We start from the raw sequence: 21,700 nt of genomic DNA, 5'->3' as shown, positions 1-21,700 counted from the left end.
CACAGATTTGAAGTAGATCTTTCTTAAGACTTGGGTTACTATTCTGTCACTATGGTGTGCGGAAGTGAGCTTCTCTCTTTGAGCTGCTCCATCTAAAGGCTGTAACTACTAGTCCAGGTCAGACTTTTCACTGCCAAAGCCCAGTTATTTTCCCCTACCCCTCTTGTACTTTCTACGTGGAAAGTTTTTAATCTAAAAAAAAACAAAAATCAGTAAATAATTTTTCCATTTTCCTTAATCATATGTTTAAGACCGTAAATTGGAACTTCAGGTTGATATGCTATAATCAGAGCTATCAAACTGACTCAATGAAATTCCAGCCAAAATAAAGAAAATAAATTCCAGTCATTGTGGTTATTAGCCCATGAAGCCACACTGTGATGTGAACAATTTATTGAGGCCTTGAAATAAATACTGCAGTGAGATTCTATTGGCTGGAGCAAATGTAAATTGCTCTTGGAGGGAAATTTGACAGCACGTTTCAAAATATTAATATGCATACTCTCTGAGCCAGCAACTCTAACGCTAGGAATTTGCCCTACAGGAATACTCATTGATAAGTATAATGATTTGGGTACTAAAATATTAACTACAGTATTGTCCATATTGGTAAAAAATAGAAAAATTAAATGGTAATAATACCACCAACAATAATAAATACTTATAGTCAAAACCAGGTAGTCTGGCTACAGAGTTTTTGCTGTTTACCATTGAGCTACAAATATGTGAAAAGGAAAAAGGAAATTAAAGCCCACATATACTGAGAAACACTCTACAGATATTGAAAGCAATGAAGTAAAAGAATATTTTTTTAAATGAGGTAGATCTGGGGCTTCCCTGGTGGTGCAGCGGTTGAGAGTCCGCCTGCCGATGCAGGGGACACGGGTTCGTGCCCCGGTCCGGGAAGATCCCACGTGCCGCGGAGCAGCTAGGCCCGTGGGCCATGGCCGCTGAGCCTGCGCGTCCGGAGCCTGTGCTCCGCGACAAGAGAGGTCGCGATAGTGAGAGGCCCGCGTACCGCAAAAAAAAAAAAAAAAAAAAGAGGTAGATCTATATGTATTGACATGGAAAGATCTCCAAGCCAAATTAAGTGACAAAAGCAAACCACAGAATAATAAACAGAAGATGGTGTAATCTCATTTATGTTTCAAAAACACTATATATAAGTAAATATGCATTTTTATATGCATGGAAAACCACTGGAAGGATAAACAGTACATTAACAGTGGTTACATATGGAGAGAATACAGGTAAAGGTGAAGGTGAACTTACATTTTTACTCCATAAATTCTTGTATAGTTTCTTTTTTAAATAACCAGAAAATTTATAGTTTACGTAATTGAAAAAGGAAAAAGAGCAATTATAAAGCTGCATTTCCATTTTATAATTTGACCTTCATTATTATTGTCAGTCATCTAACAGTTAACCTGTACATCAGTGATTCTAGAATCACCTTGGAAGCTTTTTAAAAAATACTTATGCCTGGGCCCTACTCCAGACCATTAAATCAGGATCTTTGAGGGCAGACCCCCCAGGCATCAGTACTTCTTAAAAAGCTTCCTAGATGATAGTGAGCAGCTACTTGAGAACCACAGCTGTCTACAGACCTGAGTTTACCGCCGACAACCTTGACCAAGAGAGAGCGCTTTGTAATCCCAACCACAAGGAATGTGGTTCAAAACAGAACACTGAATAGTCCCCAAACACTGTTTCAACAGTTCACCGGTGCCTTCAAAGGAAGGAGGAAGGAAAGAAGGAAGAAGGAAGGAAGGAAGGAAGGAAGGAAGGAAGGAAAGGAGGGAGGGAGGGAGGAAAAAGGTGTGTGTAGATCTTGTTTCTTTACTGAAAACTAAAAATGATTCCCTGAAACTTCTAGCTGTAAGCACAAAAGCCCACAACTTTTTACCATCACTGATTCCTGCTTATTTTGGAAGGAAAACATTGCAAAAATCTACTGAGTTTAGCTTCACAAGTAGCTTCTCTGTTTCTGAGGTTATTACTCAGTTCTTAGTTCATCAATCAAGGATGGGTTCAATGGGGAGGCACCCATGTCATCAAAACGGGTGATAATTTACAGCTCTTGAATCAACTGCTCCATTCTCTAAACTTCACCATCATTACCAATTAACATTTATTGATTTCCCATAATAACTCTTTTAATTCTCCATCTTCTGTTGCCTCCATCTACAGTAATTCTCAAAACCATATAAACTTATTTCCTACAGAGATACTCCTGCAAACATTTCTAATGGCCAAATTTTTCTGGCTATTACATACAAATGAATATAAACATAATAAAAAGATCTCTGCTTTTTATAAAATCTGTTAGCCATGGAAATTTTAAAACCTCTAATATTTAAACTACATTTCACCTAAAATAGCACCATTAATAAAGTTACTACTGCCCACTCTGTTTTTTAAACTAAGAGAAAAATAAAAGTGCATAATGGATGGTTTAAAATCTGCTTATTAGTTAGACCACCCTAAGGATTGGTTTTCAAAATTATTTTTAAAAAGCAAAATTTAGTCAGTATAACTGCCATTCAGTTCTTTCCGGTAAATAACTGCTAGATGTTTGGATGGCTCTCTATGGCCTAGTGTTAGTCATAGTAAGCAAGGGTCAGTCTGATGTGGATGGAACTAATGTGAACTCAGAACTTGAAGCTGCTGGCAGAGGAAATGAAGATTCTGTGCCTCCTCCAAACCTCGGTGCTCAGACCATTTACTAAACTGATGTGGGGTTTGCACTGAGTTCAAAGGGTATTTTTTACTTACCAACTACTAACTTCTTTTATCATCCGGTTCTATGATGTGCTATTACCTAGATACCTTGCCTATCAGTGGGGACTCAACTGCTTATAATACCCATGCAATCATTTTCATAAACTCAAATGAAAAACAGAAAAAAAAAAAACCACTTAAGAATATCTACAATGAGTACAACTTTGTACTAGATACTAATAAAATGTATGTGCATAGTTGGCTGGACGGTAATATATACATACATATGTGTATATATATGTATATAAAATCTTGTTTGATGTCTTTGCCTGACTGCTTTTTGGATTGTCTTATGTTTATTAGTTTTTGGACACTCTCTCTGATTAATGCCATGGTCTGTCGTCTGTATCATAACACCAGCTAAAAATGCCCCACAGTATCTTGACAACCAGCTAAAATATAGTAATAGTTCTATTCACAAACCTTTCATCATCTTATAAAAACAAGAAGATAAGATGGAAAAATGTGGGGGACAGATGTGATGAATGGTGGTGCAGGGTCAAGAGAAGTAGGGATGGAACATATAACAGTTTTTAAAGAGTAGAGGACATGAAAGGGAGAGAAATCACTGGAGGAACTGGGGAAAAGGGAGCCTTTTTCATGTAAGGGCCCTTCCACCACACGGAAGGCATCAGGCATTTTTGTATTTCATTCCATTATGTTTAAAAATAGAGTCAGAAAGTAAATTGGGAGGTGCCAGGGGCCTGGGAGTCGGGGGTGGGGAGGGGAATGGGGAGTTAGTCTTTAAAAGGGATAAGAGTTTCAGTTTAGGAAGGTGAAACATTTGGGAGATGGATAATGGTGAGAGTTGCACAACAATGTGAATGTACTTAGTGCCACTGAACTGTATAGTTAAATATGGTTAGAAAAATATGTTTCATATTATGTAACTTTTACCACAATAAAAAAACATTAAAAAAAATTACTTGTAGGTTATTCAGCAATTCCACGGAACAATAATCGTTTGTTGAGAATTTGCTACTTTGCACCACAACTTGAGAAGGAGTATAATAATGAATTCTAGGTCATAAATTAAATCTGTATTTGAAATAGAAATGTTATCTCTCTTTTAGGTGACAAACGACATCCCACACAGGTAATCCCTTCTGGCTAATGGAAAAGTTGAAAAAACAAGGAGAAAAATGGACTCAAATACAGATAACTTAATGCTTTCCAATTTCTTGGGAGTAAAAGCAGTTTGTTATAAAATAGGACCCAATCTTACATGCAGTGGGCACTCTGCCAGCACGGCTTGCATGATTCCAACACAGTTAGGGAGGAGTGTCCAGGTCAGGACAACACACACACACACACACACACACACACACACACACACAAGCCACATGTATTTTTGAAATGGCAGTGTTACAACTATCCAAACTGCTGGTTTCTTGCTGGAACCAAGGTCAATGTATCTACCATATTTGATCTTATTGACCTTTAAGGTATAGTGTTTTTAGAAGGTTAGTGCAGGTATTAAATATGAAGGAAAGGGCTTCCCTGGTGGCGCAGCGGTTGAGAGTCCACCTGCCGATGCAGGGGACATGGGTTCGTGCCCCGGTCCTGGAAGATCCCACATGCCGCGGAGTGGCTGGGCCCGTGAGCCATGGCCGCTGAGCCTCTGCATCCGGAGCCTGTGCTCCGCAATGGGAGAGGCCACAACAGTGAGAGGCCCGCGTACCGCAAAAAATAAATAAATAAATAAAAATTAAAAAAAATATATATATATATACACGAAGGAAAGACATTCAAAATTTAACTTATCTTGAGATGGTTTAAATTAGGTATTTACTTAGATGGAAGAATCAGATTATAATAATCTGATTACAGCAATCTGGAAATGTTGGTTCATTTATCTGTCACAGCAGCCTTGCTTGAAAACATAAAACCCCAGGGCTGCTTGGTTTCCACCACACCATTTCACATTCACCAGTGTCACAGGTGTGACATCTGCTGTAAATAAGCACTGGTTTGGCCTGAAGAAGGACAATTCCACTACTGCTCTTGTGTCAACTTTTATATATGTTTTTTCTTGCTCATCACATGATTTCTTTTAGGCTCTGGCTCAGGAAAACAGCCTTATTTTTATGGTTGACATTATTTCACAAATCATTCTAAAGTGATCTTTCTCCTTATGTTGTACGTTGAATTTTTTCATTATTAAACATTTGGTCAGAGGCACAAGAAATTTTAAAAGACAAATTTCATTATGATTACTTGATAGGTGAAACAGTAATTTGTAATCTAGAGAAGTAGATGTAAACATCAAAACAATATATGAGAAAATTTAAACACATAGTAAAAATACTTAAGGGTTAAAAAACCTTAGGTATTCAAATAAGGACTGCACAATTAAAAAGTGACTCGCTCACGTTTTGTTACACACACCTCCTCCATTAAAGCATAGAAGGAAGAGACAGCATGAGAAATTTCAAAGGAAAGAATGATGTATAGAGGTCAAGAATCAATTTTAGTGGCATGACTGATGAACTGCACAGAGGAAGGTTAGATAACAGTTCCAGATTTATGCTGGTTATTTGCAAGCTGGAAGCAAAAAGAGGGCTGGATTAAAAGATGCAATCCTGGGGCTTCCCTGGTGGCGCAGTGGTTAAGAATCTGCCTCCCAATGCAGGGGACATGGGTTAGAGCCCTGGTCCGGTAAGCCCGTGCACCACAACTACTGAGCCTATGCTCTAGAGCCCGTGAGCCACAACTACTGAGCCCTCGTGCCACAACTACTGAAGCTCGCACTCCTAGAGCCCGTGCTCTGCAACAAGAGAAGCCACCACGATGAGAAGCCCGTGCACCGCAACGAAGAGAAGCCCCCACTCGCTGCAACTAGAGAAAGCCCGTGCGCGGCAACGAAGACCCAATGCGGCCAAAAATAAATAAATTAAATAAATTAAAAAAAAAAAAGATACAATCCTAGTTTTAGCCAAATGAGTTATTGTTGTTGTTGTTATTTAGCCAAATTGGTTATTTAAAGCTTTGATGTTACCATGGCTTAATTACCTCTGATGCCAGTAATAATGCTGGTAGCATTTGAGTTTCTATGAAGAGAGTGTTAAAACAACTCCCTATTGTTGTATTAGTGAATTAATATTTTTACTATTAACACTGAATTGTTGCTATATTCCTGAATTAAGAAGAACTATGTGTAAACTTTCCACTTTGACAATGTTTATATGAGTAGCATTAAAATATATTTATAGGGGACCTGTCGTCCTAGAGCACGTTGCTTGGTGTGATCTACCCAAAACGTACCCTCAGGATTAATTCATGTGCAAGATGCAAAAGAAGACTGTGCCAAACCACCTCTATCTCTACAGCTACTCAGGAATCAGAAGGAGTTAAAACTATTCTGCTGAAATCACCAAGGAAAGGCTTCTAACAATCGATAAATTTGATCTCCCATTCCAGCACCAGCTACTGCTGAGGAAAATGATGAAGTACAGATGAGATGTAAATGACCTCTGTTCACTTCCCCCTCTAGCCCAATTGGTCTTCCTGTGACTGGCTATATATTGCTCTTTGCCAAGAATCAGCAGTTCTTAAATTGTTTACCATGTACAGACATAGGTAGGCAAGTGAAAGCTGAACAAGGAAAATTGCTACTATGTTCAGATAACCTCTATAAACTGTGATATTATCTCCTCTCTGTGTAGGTCTCATCTTGAAAATTAAAGCCATGTCAGGTATTCTTGGCCTCATGGCTACTTCTTTTTTTTCCCTCCTTACTGGTTGCAGTCGCCCTTCACATCATCCCAGCTTTTCATATGACTAAAGATTGATGGTCAAGCTGCTAAGGCATCCTTGCAGATCTTTTCTCTCATCACTGATTCCTTAAGGAATTTTGTTTCCCTACTTGAGCATTTTAAGGCTGTGACTCTGTGAACACACAGCCACTAGTATAAAAAGAGACAGCTGTGGAGCTGAGGATGGAGGTAAAAACTGAAGGTAGGTATGAGAAGAGCAGATAGGTCCTTGGACGGAGCCAAGCCATGTCCAAATACTCTTAATAAGTGCAAACCATTAGGACTAGATTCTACACATTAACAAATTTATGTGTGCATTTCTATAAGCCAAACTATGGCTTGCCTTGAATACAATTCCTTTAGCATTTGTACAATGGAGTTTTCATCTCCTTTGGTCATCCTTTAAATTTGGCTGGGAAAGTTTACATGAAGAATTTGGTTTTCTCTCAGTGGGACAAAAGAAACAAAGAAACTAAAGAATTTTTCTGTGTTTCTCTAACAAAAAAAATTTTTTTTTTTTTTTGGCTGTGCTGCGCGGCTTGCAGGCTCTCAGTTCCCCAGCCAGGGATTGAACACAGGTCAGAGCAGTGAAAGCCCAGAATCCTAACCACTAGGCCACCAAGGAACTCCCTAACAAAAAAATTCTTGACAAATATCCTGGTAGGTGTGGTGAAAGGAGGTAACCTTCTTTGGATGATACTTGATCTTCAAACTCTAAAAATGTATGTATTTCAGAAAACAAAGAAACATTGAAAAATATGAGAGCTACAAGTGGCAAAGTGTTATTTATCACACTTGAGTGTGACGTTCTCTTTATATGTTTTATGTTTATAATTTAATTGAATACAACATATGTGTAAGGAAAAAGTTGTGCTTCCCTGGAAAACTGTGCATTGCCTAGACCTAGCATTCACAATTATGGATTATCTGATTCTGATTGTATGGGCGTTATCTTACAGCTCTTTAAATCGCCGATAATTGCAAAGTTATTCTTGCCCGTAGAGTAGCAAATTCTGCCCTGTCAGGTTCAATTTACTTCCCTTTCCCATGTGGAAAAAAGCTAGTGTTGCTTCCATTTGCATAATTTCAATATTCCTCAACTACAAATGTGTCTGTTCTTTGGATTCTCCTTTGAAAAGGTTGTAACATCTGCTTGTTTCCCTCATTTGAGTTAAATAAAATCTTTAACACTTGCTCATTTTATATCTGTATGAGAGTCATGATGTTACCTTTTTTGAAAACTGTCCTATAATTCTCATATAATAAATCTATCCCAGAGAAGCCACTGCATGAGATGCAAAGATCATTATGACATTATGATGACTTTGTTCTTTAAGCACATAACATCTAGAAAAGAGATCAGATAAATGCACAACTGACTTTAATTCTCAGGGTTATTGGACCCAATTTACGTTTTTGTGTTTCTTCTCAGTGATCTTATTTTTCCTATACCTTGAAACACTTTGTTCTTTCATAATCCTGGGAATTACACCCAACTATGCTAAGGAGCTGAAAATAGTATGAAAATTTAATTTTTTCCACAGAAGACATACAAATGGCCAAGAGATACATGAAAAGGTGCTAATCACTAATCATCAGGGAAATGTAAATCAAAACCACAATGAGATATCACCTTACACCTATTAGAATGGCTGTCATCAAAAAGACAAGGGAGGGCTTCCCTGGTGGTGCAGTGGTTGGGAGTCCACCGGCCGATGCAGGGGACACGGGTTCGTGCCCCGGTATGGGAGGATCCCACATGGCGTGGAGCGGCTGGGCCCGTGAGCCATGGCCGCTGAGCCTGCGCGTCCAGGAGCCTGTGCTCCGCAGCGGGAGAGGCCACAGCAGTGAGAGGCCCGCGTACCGAAAAAAAAAAAAAAAAAGACAAGGGATAACAAGTATTGATGAGGACATGAAGAAAAGAGAACCCTCGTGCACTACTGGTGGGAATATACATTGGTGCAGCCACTGTGGAAAACAGTACGGAGAGTCTTCAAAAAATTAAAAATAGAAGTACCATAGGATCCAGCAATTCCACTTTTGGGTATAGACCCAAGGGAAACGAAATCCTTATCTTGAAAAGATATCTGCACCCCCATGTTCACTGTAACATTATTTAAAATAGCCAAGACGTAGAAACAACCTAAGTGTTCATCAATGGATGAATGGATAAAGAAAATGTGGCATTTTTATATACACAATGGAATATTATTCAGCCTTAAGAAAGAATGGAATCCTGCCATTTGCAACAACATGGATGAACCTCAGAGGCATTATACTGAGTGTAATAAGTCAGACACTGAAAGACAAATACCTATATGTTGAATCTAAAAAAAATATCAACCTCATAGAAAGAATAGAAAAGTGGTTGCCAGGGGTTGGAGGGTGGGAGAAATAGGGAGAGGTTGGTAAAAGTATACAAACTCTCAAGCTGTAAGATGAATAAGGTCTGAGGATCTAATGTATAACACGGTGACTTCAGATGATAATACTGTACTGTTTAATTGAAATTTGCCAAGAGAGTAGAACTTAAATGTTCTTACAAAAAAAAAAGATAAAGATGTGAGGCGATGGACGTGTTAATTAAGTAGATGGGAGGAATTCTTTTGCAGTGTATACGTATATCAAATCATCACAATGTACACTTTAAAAATCTTACAATTTTACCTGCTGACTATATTTCAATAAAGCTGGGGTGGGGAGGGGGCTTAGAATATTTCTCTTACAGAACTTCAGGCCACCTTAATGCTTTTTCTCTTCTCTCATATTTTATATAACTTTCCTACTTCCCAATTCACTATGCTGGAAACTCATTGAAACAAAGGTCAGGAAACTTCAGCACTTGTTTTTAGCTCTACTACTAATTAACTCTCCAACTCACTTTGCAAGATGGTGGTAAGACTTGAATTCTCTTGATTGTCTCCCAATTTAAACTGCCTGTGATCTTGGCATCTCTCTACCCTCACAACTCACAACTCAGCCTGATTTTATAACTTTATCTGAGAAATATTTGCCAGCCCCATAGTGGGCAATGGGAGGTAGAAGAGACCCAAATTTATCTAGAGCTGGGGTTGGAAAGGTGGATGGTGGGGAGGGACAAAAGTATGAGGAGGACAAGTCTTCTCATAAAAGCATTATTGAAACGAGTTGGTCCAAGCTGGGAGGAGAGGCACCTGAGACCAAAAGCAACTCAGAGAAAGAAAAAACAAGGGGGGGGGGGATTTTAAATACCTAGATGCAGTAGTCTAGATCTTCTCTAATTTTATAACCCTAAGTATCAGTTATGCTACATGTTCATTTGGAATTGAGATTATATAAATCATTACTCAATTGCCCCATGCAATCCTGGTGTTCAAAAACTGTTTGCAGAGAACTTAACCTGCTTAACATTATTTTGATCTGCCTCCAGAGAAATCTATTAATTATACAATTAAATAATTTTCTGAAACTGGCAAATAACCATATTGAATTTAAGGCTTTCACAGGAAAAAAAAAAGAAAATTTAAAGATGATGTGATCATCTAGAGGGATGATAAAATAGTGAAATAAATCATCACTATTTCATCATCCTTGTTATTGCATTGCCCAAAGTTTCATCTGATCTTTCCAGAAGGTATAAAAGACATCAGGAGGGCTTCCCTGGTGGCGCAGTGGTTGGGAGTCCGCCTGCCGATGCAGGGGACACGGGTTCGTGCCCCCGGTCCGGGAGGATCCCACACGCCGCGGAGCGGCTGGGCCTGTGAGCCACGGCCGCTGGGCCTGCGCGTCTGGAGCCTGTGCTCCGCAATGGGAGAGGCCACAGCAGTGAGAGGCCCGCGTACCGCAAAAAAAAAAAAAAAAAAAAAAAAAGACATCAGGAGACAGGACTTCCATTGTCTTTTTCTTTTTAACTCTTCATTGAACACAGTTGAGAATTCAGAAATTTTCATTTTCTGTCCATAACAGCAAAGAGAAGAAAATGATAGAAGATATTTCACAATTGTTAGATGAAAAAGAACACAAATACAAAAAGACAGACAGTAATACTCCAGACTCTAATGATGATGATAAAATTAATCATATAAGCTAAATCTCAGATTATGAGTCTTCACATAATATATCCTAGAAATGTATTTTATCAAACTCAAGAATCAATGAGTGAACAATATATTTCTATGGACAAAAAGGAAATCTGTTATTCAGTTAGTCCTTCAAGGAGAATGTCATCATGCAGTATTTTTTTTGACAAGATATGTTTACTAAAAAGGACATGTAACAGGATGCTTTCACCTTTTATCAAGCTTGTGCTAGGGAATTTACTTGATATGATTCATAAGTAGCTAAATGCTGAAGGCACTGACTGAAAGGAGATAAACAGCACAGAAATGAAAAAGCTCATTGAATTGATCATTCTAATCAATATCTAAAATGAAAATATTTTGTTGCTGCTGACGAGGAAAATGACCACCCTCTCTTCAACAAAGTTACGAGCCATAAAAGTTTTCAAAGCACTGTATTTTGATGATAGAAGTGCAAGAAAAACCAGAGGTAATAAAAAGCCGGACTCTTAGAAATATATTTGAAATCTAGATCATTATTTATAAGATGGCTATGTTCCTGGCTCAGCTATGAGCAATTACTTTCATTCAAAGGATATTGCCAATTTTGGATGTGTATATCTTTTTTTTTTTTAACAAGGGTTTTTATTTTTGCCAGTCTGACAGGTGAAAAAGAATACTTTTTTTGGATGTGTATATCTTCACACCAGAAAAATATGGAATAAAATTTGAGTTTGTTACATTTAAATTCTTATTAATTTCTAATCCAGTTGTTTTTCACAACATCCTTTTATTTTTATATCTGTAAACTACCTGTAAAATGATGTTTAAAATATGTTTTACAAGAGTCCACTAAACTCAGATAGTAACTGGTGATGACTATTCTTCCTGGTATATTGGCAGCTAATAAAACATAGAGTTTGACAAATGGTGTAAGAGAAAGAAAGTGTTAACATCTTTTCAAGAGAAGACACGGTCACAATTATTGGGAGCAATAAGAATGGTTTTGTAAAGGAGTTGACCTGGCTACAACAAGCTAGTTAAAGGCTATTTAAAATGAGTAAGATTCGTTTAGATAGAAGAGAAAACATGCCATTTGAATATATGGCATGAATAAGAAAACAGAAGTGGAAAACTGGAGGATATGTCTAGGAAGGCAATTAATTGGCTAGCTTGCAGAAGCAAATGGAGGTTATCCCTGGTGGCACAGTGGTAGTGGTTAAGAGTCCGCCTGGCAGTGTAGGGGACACAGGTTCAAGCCCTGGTCCAGGAGGATCCCACATGCCACAGAGCAACTGAGCCAGTGCGCCAGAGCCCATGAGCCACAACTACTGAGTCCATGTGCTACAACTACTGAGGCCCGCATGCCTAGAGCCCGTGCTCCACAACAACAGAAGCCACTGCAATGAGAAGCCCATGCACCGCAGCGAAGAGTAGCCCCCGCTCGCTGCAACTAGAGAAAGCCCACATGCAGCAATGAAGACCCAATGCAGCCAAAAACAAATAAATAAACTTATTTAAAAAAAAGCAAATGGAAACCAAGATTACTAAGCAGAATATTAAATATATTTTATAGTTTAATATTTTTTAAATCTTTCATCTTAGAGTTGAAAAAATTGCGTTTCAAAGCTGACACATGCATTGCTCATGACCACAAACCTAATAATGGATAGCCCAGGATTTCACCTTATAACTCCAGTGATGCACGATAAATCACTTAATCTCTCTGGGCTTCCTCATCCATAAATAAGTTTCACCATTCAGGAATCCTTTTTAAAGATGATAATGATTCTCACTTCCTTCACATGGTTGCTGTTTGTCTCAAGTGAAATAAATATTTTAAAATGCTTTGCAAACTACAAAGCTCTTTATAGAGGGTAGGTACAATTTCTTTCCCTACCGCTAATCTTAGATATTATATTCCTGAAGCACTTCCACTCCACTGGTGGTGAGATAATTAATGGTAGAAGAATTGAAGTTCTCATGAATTACAGTGGGAGAAAACAAAAATAAATAACAGGAAAAGCTTAAAATATCTTTCCAAGAATAGTAAAGAGAACAGACTAAATAGCCTAATAATGATATATTGCTTATCTTATGAATGTTCTATAATTAATTTGCATTTACCATCCCTTGTCCACTGGGATTTTCTTTACCATCTCCTACTCTGCATTTTGATGAGTAAACTAATTTGCTTTGTCGCAGATGCCAAGCATTTTTTCTTATATGTAGGTAACTGTTGAAATGTTCAGTATTTTTCTGATTTATAACTTGGAGTCCCTAAAAATCAAATCTAGAGTAACTTTGTTTTAATAAATTCTATCAGAAAATTTTGTAGATGAAGAAAATTATAAAGACACTAATCTGTATATAATACAGCTTTATGTATGGGAAATTTGCTCACTATTCCTATATTCTAGAAACTACTCTTTCATCTAGCTCTTAGGACACTCTTTATATTGCTTTTCTTTCTACCTTTCTGACATTATTTTCCTATCTTATTCTCAGTATCTTCCTGGATTCACCAAAATCTAAACATAAGCTTATCTATCATCTCTCCTTTGAAAAACTCATCCATTTCCTTAACAAACTATTTTATTTATGCTGATCACTCACAAATTATTCCCACTTTGATGTTTTTCCGTAATCTCAAACTCAATTCATCCCTTCAAGGCCATTTTGACCCCTTGTTTCCAGATGTCTTCCAATACTGATTAATTTTCCTGTAAGTTCCATCATTCATCATTGCGTTCGTAGTGTCCACTGTTATATTACTTGGATGCCTCAAAGAAAAGGAAAAGTACTACGAAAATCTTCACTATTTTTTTTTGTCTTTTAAGAGCAAAATGGAAACATAAACCTTACTCTTGGGTCAACTTTCCTAAACCTATAAACAGTTTTCTCAGTATCTTGTCCACTTGGGGATAGTTTCCTGGTCTCTGTCTTGATGCCATGCCAAAGACAGGCCATTCTTATACTCCAGGTACATCTATCAACCCACTTGGTCCACTCAATTACCAACCAGTGATGACCATGTTAGTATTATCTTAGATAATATAAATGAAACAAAAATTTATTAAATTAGTCACCATGTATTACTTTTTAATAGTGTAATAAAAAATAAAAACAGTGAAAAGGAAAATTACTATGAGCTGCTGGAACCTGAAGGTGGAAAAGAGAGAATTTAGTACCAGAAGGGCATCATCATGAAAGTGGGTGAGATACAGAGTGACCAATGTCAAAAAGAAATAAAGGCATGCCTTCCCACCTACTATACTTTTTTTTTTTTTTTTTGCGGTACGCAGGCCTCTCACTGTTGTGGCCTCTCCCGTTGCAGAGCAACACGCTCTGGACGCGCAGGCTCAGCGGCCGTGGCTCACGGGCGCAGCCGCTCTGAGGCATGTGGGATCTTCCCGGACCGGGGAACGAACCCGTGTCCCCTGCATCGGCAGGCGGACTCTCAACCACTGCACCACCAGGGAAGCCCCTACCATACTTTTTGTACTGACATTACTGTCCTGTATTCTAGACAATATTGAAGATTAACAGGCACCCACTAGGCCATCATACAACCCTATGGCAACAGCCTCATCTCCTGGGCAAAAACTACCAAATTCAGCTCAATTTCCCTTTATCTAGTCATCTTTTGACAAGTCCTTCGGACTTTTGACTAAGCTTCAGTATTCACTATATAAGGAGTTTTCAAAGACGTTGTAATGGGAGAACTAAAAGTTAACTGTATGTTGATGTGCACCCTTGGAGATACTGCTAGTCTGAAACTTGAGGAGATGCTAAGGTTGAAGTCACAGATTTGGGAGATATCACTGAAAGGACAGGTAGTAGTTAAAGCCATGGGACAAAGGTCAACCAGCAAAATGTGAAAAGTGAGAAGAGACCTGCAGACAAAGTTTTCAGAAATACTTCTCTTTAATAATTTTCAGGTGGAAGAACCAGTGAGGTGTCTAAGAAGGAACAGTCAGACGGGTAGTAGTGTCGACTGAAACAACATTGCACAACCGAAAAGTTGAGAGTTATGTGCAATTGTTTTCAGTCAACAGTAGGAGGGCAAAAAAGAGGGGTTTCCCCAGTTTCCTCAGATATTGGGTTGATTAGATTCAAACTGTAAAAGAAAATACAGTCTTGTAGTGGAGAAAGTGGCTAATAAGATGAGGTATTAAAATAGGCTGATGGATTTAGCAAGCAAGTGGTAGTAAGAAGCCTCAGATAGAACATACAATGAATACAAAAGGATTAAGGAGCTAAAATTGAACTGCAGTGCCAGTATCAGACTTTAACTTCCTCAGAGTTAAACATGCATATCTTAGGAAAAAGGAGTACCTCAGAGAGCAGAGAATAAGCCCCTTCCAAAGTGTATAATATACATTTTTTTTAAATCACCAGAGACAAATAGAAAAACAAAGAAGACACGAACAGGAAATTCACAAAAAGAGAAAGAAAAATGACACAAGTATTTTTTAAATACTCACACTAGCAAAAAATAAAAAAAAATTTTGAGTCAACCATACAAAAAAAAAAAAAGAATTATACTGCCTTCAAAGTAGCATATAAAAATACTCTGACCATACCACTGAAAATGACTAAAAATAGTGGACAAAATATTTTTAAAACATCTTTTGAAATGCATTACTGATCAGGCAAGGAAGTTAGGAATGCTTAGAAGTCAAAAAGGAAGTGAAAGCAGGAAACCAGGGTAGTAAGTGGAGCATTGAAACAGACCCTCACCCTGGAGGCATCCATATAACACTGCCAACCTTAAGCTTTGACCTTGTAACGGGGACGATGAAGCAGAAGGGGCAGGAAACAAAGTCTAGGATCTGCCCAGAAGTTGGGGGTGTCATAGGAGATCCTGCCCCATAGAGCCAGAACCCCCCGCAAACTGTACTCACAATGTAAAGATAAATGAAAAACAAATTTGCCCTGAAGAAGAGTATGGCATGGAAACTTTCCCACCCCCAGAATGGTGCTGGGAGGAAGAGAAAACAAGTCTCCCCTGAGAAGTGATAACCATAACCCAGACTGCAGCTCACGTGGAGATGTGGCATAAGCTGAGCATTTCTCATAAAATGGTTCCCAGTTGGTACAAATGTCTCCAGGCAAATACAAAAAAAAATCCCTGGAAAAAAATGTATTTTTCAAGCCAGGAGTCAAAGAATTCCTACAGGTAAAAGTCCAAGAAATATGACTGGTTAAAAAAAATCATAGGGCTTCCCTGGTGGCACAGTGGTTGAGAGTCCGCCTGCCGATGCAGGGGACGCTGGTTCGTGTCCTGGTCCGGGAGGATCCCACATGCCGCGGAGCGGCTGGGCCCGTGAGCCATGGCCGCTGAGCCTGCGCGTCCGGAACCTGTGCTCCGAAACGGGAGAGGCCACAACAGTGAGAGGCCCACGTACCGCAAAAAAGAAAAGAAAATAAAAGAAAATCGTAAAAAACAAAAGAAAAATAGGGTAGCATGAACTACAGCCAGTAGAAGAACCAAAGACCTCAGATATTGGGTTGATTAGATTCAAATTGTAAAATAAATACATTTTGATATGTTTAAGGCAATGGTTCTTAACATTATCAGGCCCATGTCTACTTTGTACAATAAATATTTTTGTAATGCCCCTATTCTTATCATGACAGAAATTTAAAATAATCTAATCTACATATACACATTATATATGCATACATACATATATATATATCCCTTAAGTATAAAATATAGGAGAAAAAGTAATAGTAAAATAATGCATATTTCAATAAAAAATGCAGTAACAAAACCACACTAGAAGACATAATGAAATTGTCAGTGCTTGGTACTTGTCTCTGATAAATAAATCTGGACTTAAGAGAAGCCATTCCATACAAGCACAGGAAAATAAAAAAGAAGAGGTACGGGGAATACTAGAATAAAAATTAGTGTGAATATATATATACAAGGACAAAGGGAATGACCTTAATTGAAGTAGCATAACATGTCAAGGCAAATTTAACAACAATCAATATATAAAATATGAGAAAATACAACACTCTTCAAGTGAGCTAGACCTTATTTATAAGTGCAGTACCCAATTCCCCATGTTGTAACATGGTAGACAATAGTGATGAAGTCCAGCAGAAAACTTACCATGTATCTTTTAACTGTACCTCATGCTGAGACATAAATTCAGGGTCAAGTATATAAAAAGACCTTGGAAACCATACCCTTTAATAGGTGACACGGAATAGCTGATGGATTGGAAAACAAAACAATAATACAAGAGCTTATAGAAAAATTGTTTCTGAAGACAGTATTTCAGTAGGTCTGAAAAGCAAACTGCAAACTCAAAATAAATACTTTCTACATGCAATTTTTAAATCTCTATGTTACAGACAAATTAAGAATACATAGGTTCCGTAGGCTTCTGACCATGACAGACTCACTGTTACTAGACTTCTTCTTCAGTAAGCAACTAAACAACTGGAAAAGATATGTGAGGTAACTGTTTACAGGCACTGGATGGGACAATGGGCAGTGAAAAACTGATGCTTTATGGAAGGAGAACATTCAAAATAAGCACCATGTGTGATCTGGCTTCCTGAGTAGACTTTGGGACTAAGGGTCAAAGAGAAAGAACCCAGGCACAGCACAGTGATGTTAATGAGCAGAAGAATGAAAGATTTGAGCTAAAGGTTTATGAAGCAGTTGAAATTATGGAACAGACTACTGGATAGAAGAAATGTGTGCAAAAGAGAACCCTCTACCCCCATATACAGAATGAGACTTGCTAAAGCACAGCAGAAAGAGGGTACTGTTGTTTGGTGCAGAGATAACCAGATACCAGATACCCAAGGTCACAAAGTGCTGGAAGATATAGGAGTTCTACCCAGACAGGGTGGTAAGACCACAATGGATTCTTAACCCAGCACCTTGGGTATTCAGCTGAGATCCCAGTAACTCATACCTTAGGAATAAGGAACGTACCCCAGAGGAAAGGCTGCATCCTAGGACTAAACACAAAACCAAAATAGATCTATACTGAATAAAAACAGGGCTGGCAGAATAAAAAACTAACAGTAATTCAATTGCCTACCAGAATAAAACTCAACACCTGTAAAAAAAAAGATGAAAACCTAGATTCCCTACAACTATTAGCAGCAACATTCTGCACACACACAAAAAATTACTAGACATATAAAGAAGCAGGAAAAAAGCAGACAAGATAAAAGACCTTGAAAAGACCCAAAAGTTGGAAATAAAAGACCTCAGAACAGCTATGTTAAATACGTTCAACAACGAAAAGGAAAAGAGGACTTGCTGAATTTAAAAAAATGGGGAATCGTGGCAGGGAAAAAAAGAAAACAAACAAAATAATCCAACTGGAAATTCTAGAACTGAAAGCTATATCTAAAACGAAAAGTTCACTAACTGGAAATTGCAGAAAAACGTCAGTGAACTTAAAGATGGACTACAAAAGAAATAATATGAACTGATTTCAGATACAATAAAGGACTGAAAAATACAAACAGAGTGTCTGTGACATGTGGGATAATACAAAGTAGTGTGTTATGTGTGTAATTAGTCCCAGAAAAAAAGGAGAGAATGGAGCAGAAAGAAAAAAAAAACTTGAAGAAATAATGGCTAAAAATTTCCTAAATTTTATGAAAAACATCTTGGATCAACAGATCAAAAATGCTCAGAGAATACCAAACATGATAAATGCAAAGAAAACATACCTTGGCACATGAATGATAATTACTACTGAAAACTCAAATAAAGGAGCAAGGGGAGCAAAGGGATACATTTCACACCATGGAACAAAGAAATGAATTACATTTAGTGTCTTCTAAGAACTAATGGAGGCCAGATAACAAACATCATCAAAGTAGTAAAAGAAAAAATACTTTTAATTGATTATTCTGAATCTATTAAAATATCCTTCATAAATGAGGATATAATAAAGATACCTGAGAGAACTTGTGGCCAGCAGACTTCCACAAGAAGAAATGCTAAAAAAAAAAGGAAAAAAATTTCTTCAGGCTCAAGGGAAATGCTACCACACGAAAACTTCAATCTACACAAAGAAATGAAAAGAACTGGAAATTGGCAATGTGTACATAAACATAAAATGCTATTTATTTTCTACTCTTATTTACTTCTAAGATAAATATCAATCTAAAGTAAAAGCAATTACACTGACTCGTGGAATTTACAAGTTATGTCGAAGTAAATATATGACACAATAAATAGCACAAAGGATGACACAGGGGTGAATGAAATTATCCTTTTGTAAGTGCTTACATTTTACAGCACATGAAACAATATTAAGCAGAAAGAAAACAGGGAATGAATAGAAAGAAAAGTGAGAAAAATAGCAAATAGCTAAGTTGTAGACTTATATCTAACTATGTTAATAATTAAATACAAATAGTCTCAATTCTCCAATTAAACAGCAGAGATTGTCGGGTTTGATAAAAACCAGGTTTTTAAAATCAGTTTTTGATTTAACAAATCTGGTCTGTTTCCCTGGAGATCTCTGACTATTATACCTTCTATCTGTTAAAGAAATTGAATTTGTAAAAAAAAATTTCCACAAAGAAAGCTCCAAGTCCAGATGGTTTTACTAGTGAATTCTATGTTAAATAAATTATACAATATTACAATATAGTTTTCATTATAAGGAGGGAAATTGCTTATAAGATCTAAATAATCCTAATACCAAAACCTGACAAATACATTATAAGAAAATAAAATTATATACCCATATCCTTCATGAACACACAAATCATTAGCTAAATATTAGCAAAAAGAGTCCAGCAATATATAAAAAAGATTATGTATCATGAGCAACTGGAGTTTATCCCAGAAATACACATCTATTGGTACTATCATTGAAAAGTCAATTAATTGACTTAAAAGTCATATTAATAAAGGAGATAAAAACACCTGATCAGTACATTCACAGAAAAGCATTTGAGAAAATACAACATTCATTCATGAATAAAAATTTCCAGAAATTAGAAACAGGAGAAAACTTCCTCAACCTGACAAAGGACTATCACAAAATAATTAATACTGAAATACTGAACACTTTCTTCCAAAGAATGAGGATGTCCATCACTTCTAATTAAAATTTTACTCAAGTACCTAGCCAGTGCATAAGGAGAAAAAACCCCACAAAAACAAAACAAAAAAAGGAAAGAAATAAAGTCATAAGGATAGAAAAGGAGTTATCTTCATTTGCAGACAACATGATTATTAACACATAAAATCCTAAGGAGTCTACAAAAGATAACAGAATTGATAGACAAATGCAGTACTCAAGAAATCAATTGTATTATTATATACCAGCAGCAAACAGTAAACAAAATTTAAGGAAATTATATATAAGAGCATCCAAACACATAAAATACTCAAGAGTAAATTCAACAAAAGATATGGAAGGCTTTTGATACTAAAAACTGAAAAACGTTACTGAGAGAAATAAAAGAAAACTTAAATAAATGGTTATATATCGGGTTAATGAATCCAAAGACTCAAAATAAGATGTAAATTCTCGCCAAATTAATCTATAGATTAAATGCAATCCCAATCAAATTTCCAGTTTACAAACTCATTTGTAATTTCTATAAAAATGCAAAGGACCTTGAATACCCAAGGCAATTTTGAAAAAGATTAACAAGGTTGGAGGACTGATACTACCTTATTTCAAGAGTTACTGTAAAGATACAGTGGGTTTCTTCAATCTTGGCACAATGACATTAGGCCAGATAATTCTTGTGGGGGCTGTCCTATGTACCGAAAGATTTTTTTTATCAGTATCCCTAGCATCTAACAACTAGATGCTAGTAGCAACCCCGCTCCTCAATTGTAACAACCGAAGATGTCTCCAGGCATTGCCAAATGTCCCCTCGGGGCAAAATCAACCCCAACTATCATACAATAAACTAGATAGGGTGGTACTGGCATTAGGATGGACAGATAGGTTAATACAAGAGAATCCATAAACATGCTACCTTTGGGCAGCCAGTTGATTTTCAACAAAAATTAAAGTTGAAATTAAATCAATGAAACAACGAAAGTCTTTATCAAAAAGGTAAGGCACTAGTAAGCCACATAGCACATGGAGATCAGCTCGGTGCTTTGTGACCGACCACCTAGAGGGCCGGGATAGGGAGGGTGGGAGGGAGATGCAAGAGGGAGGAGACATGGGAATATATGCATACGTATAGCTGATTCACTTTGTTATACAGCAGAAACTAACACACAATGTAAAGCAATTATACTCCAATAAAGATGTTAAAAAAAAAGACATTAGTAAAATGTAGATAGGACAATGTGTGTGTCCTCTGAGACTGTCTCATACACTGAAATTATCTAACAGTCCTACACAACCATAATTACCCCTTCTCATTATTGACTAAAGTGGAGGAAATGATCAAAATACCCTTTCCCATCACTGACTACCATTTGTAGGGAAAATAACCAAAATCTCCTCCACAAATTTCCAAACACCTTCTGTGTGATAGGACCATGCTCACTGAGAACCATTAATCTAAAGAAGTTAACAAGGGATTGAAACTATGGTCAGGAGCAAAAGACAAGCAGATTTGAAAAAATAAACAGAACACTCAGAAAATTTTTAAAAAAAGAGTAATTGGAATTAAAAATACAATGGATGTCTTAAAAAGTAGATCAGAAATAGCTGAAGAGAACATTAAGAACTTCTGCTTCCAGCAATGTGACCAACCAATTCTCAAAAAAATGCATGGAAAAAACACACATTTGCATGCATTGCTGGGCTTGCAGAAAATAAAGGTAAGAGCCTCCCCAAATAACACTAAAGGTAAAGTTAGAGCAAGGAGCAGTAAGCTATAAGCAAACAGGAAAGGCAGGGCTTCCCTGAGGATGGATAATAATATTAGTGCTGTAACAGGTGACTAGACTGAGTCACAGGGCCAGCAGCATCTTAAGTCTCTTCCACACCGAGGGATTTTTGAAATTAGTTATAATGATGAAGGCTATGGAAACCCATAGTTCCAGTCAGAAGCAAACACAGTTACTTCTAGAGGAAAGTTTTCTCAATTTAAGCCTGTACTATTTCCATAGATATAATCAAACATGTATGACCTCATAATCAAAGATAA

The 21,700-nt window shown here is 37.2% G+C and overlaps 1 protein-coding gene across 4 annotated transcripts in view; it reads right to left on the bottom strand.

Moving 5' to 3' along the window:
• The window catches only part of LIN28B (lin-28 homolog B), a 133,561-nt gene that overhangs the window by 9,513 nt on the left and 102,348 nt on the right, over positions 1–21,700 (bottom strand). For 3 of the 4 annotated variants that reach the window (XM_079939802.1, XM_079939803.1, XM_079939805.1), the window contains one exon: positions 18,521–18,562. The exons of the other annotated variant lie outside the window; for it this stretch is intronic. In XM_079939802.1, the coding sequence (XP_079795928.1) occupies positions 18,521–18,562 (42 nt within the window). The remainder of the gene's footprint in view (positions 1–18,520; positions 18,563–21,700) is intronic. 4 annotated transcript variants of the gene reach the window in all.

This window comes from Stenella coeruleoalba, assembly GCF_951394435.1.
Source record: "Stenella coeruleoalba genome assembly, chromosome: 12".
NCBI classification, from domain to species: Eukaryota; Metazoa; Chordata; class Mammalia; order Artiodactyla; family Delphinidae; genus Stenella; species Stenella coeruleoalba.
The sequence above is the reverse complement of the archived record's forward strand: the minus strand, read 5'-3'. Positions and strand labels throughout refer to the sequence as shown.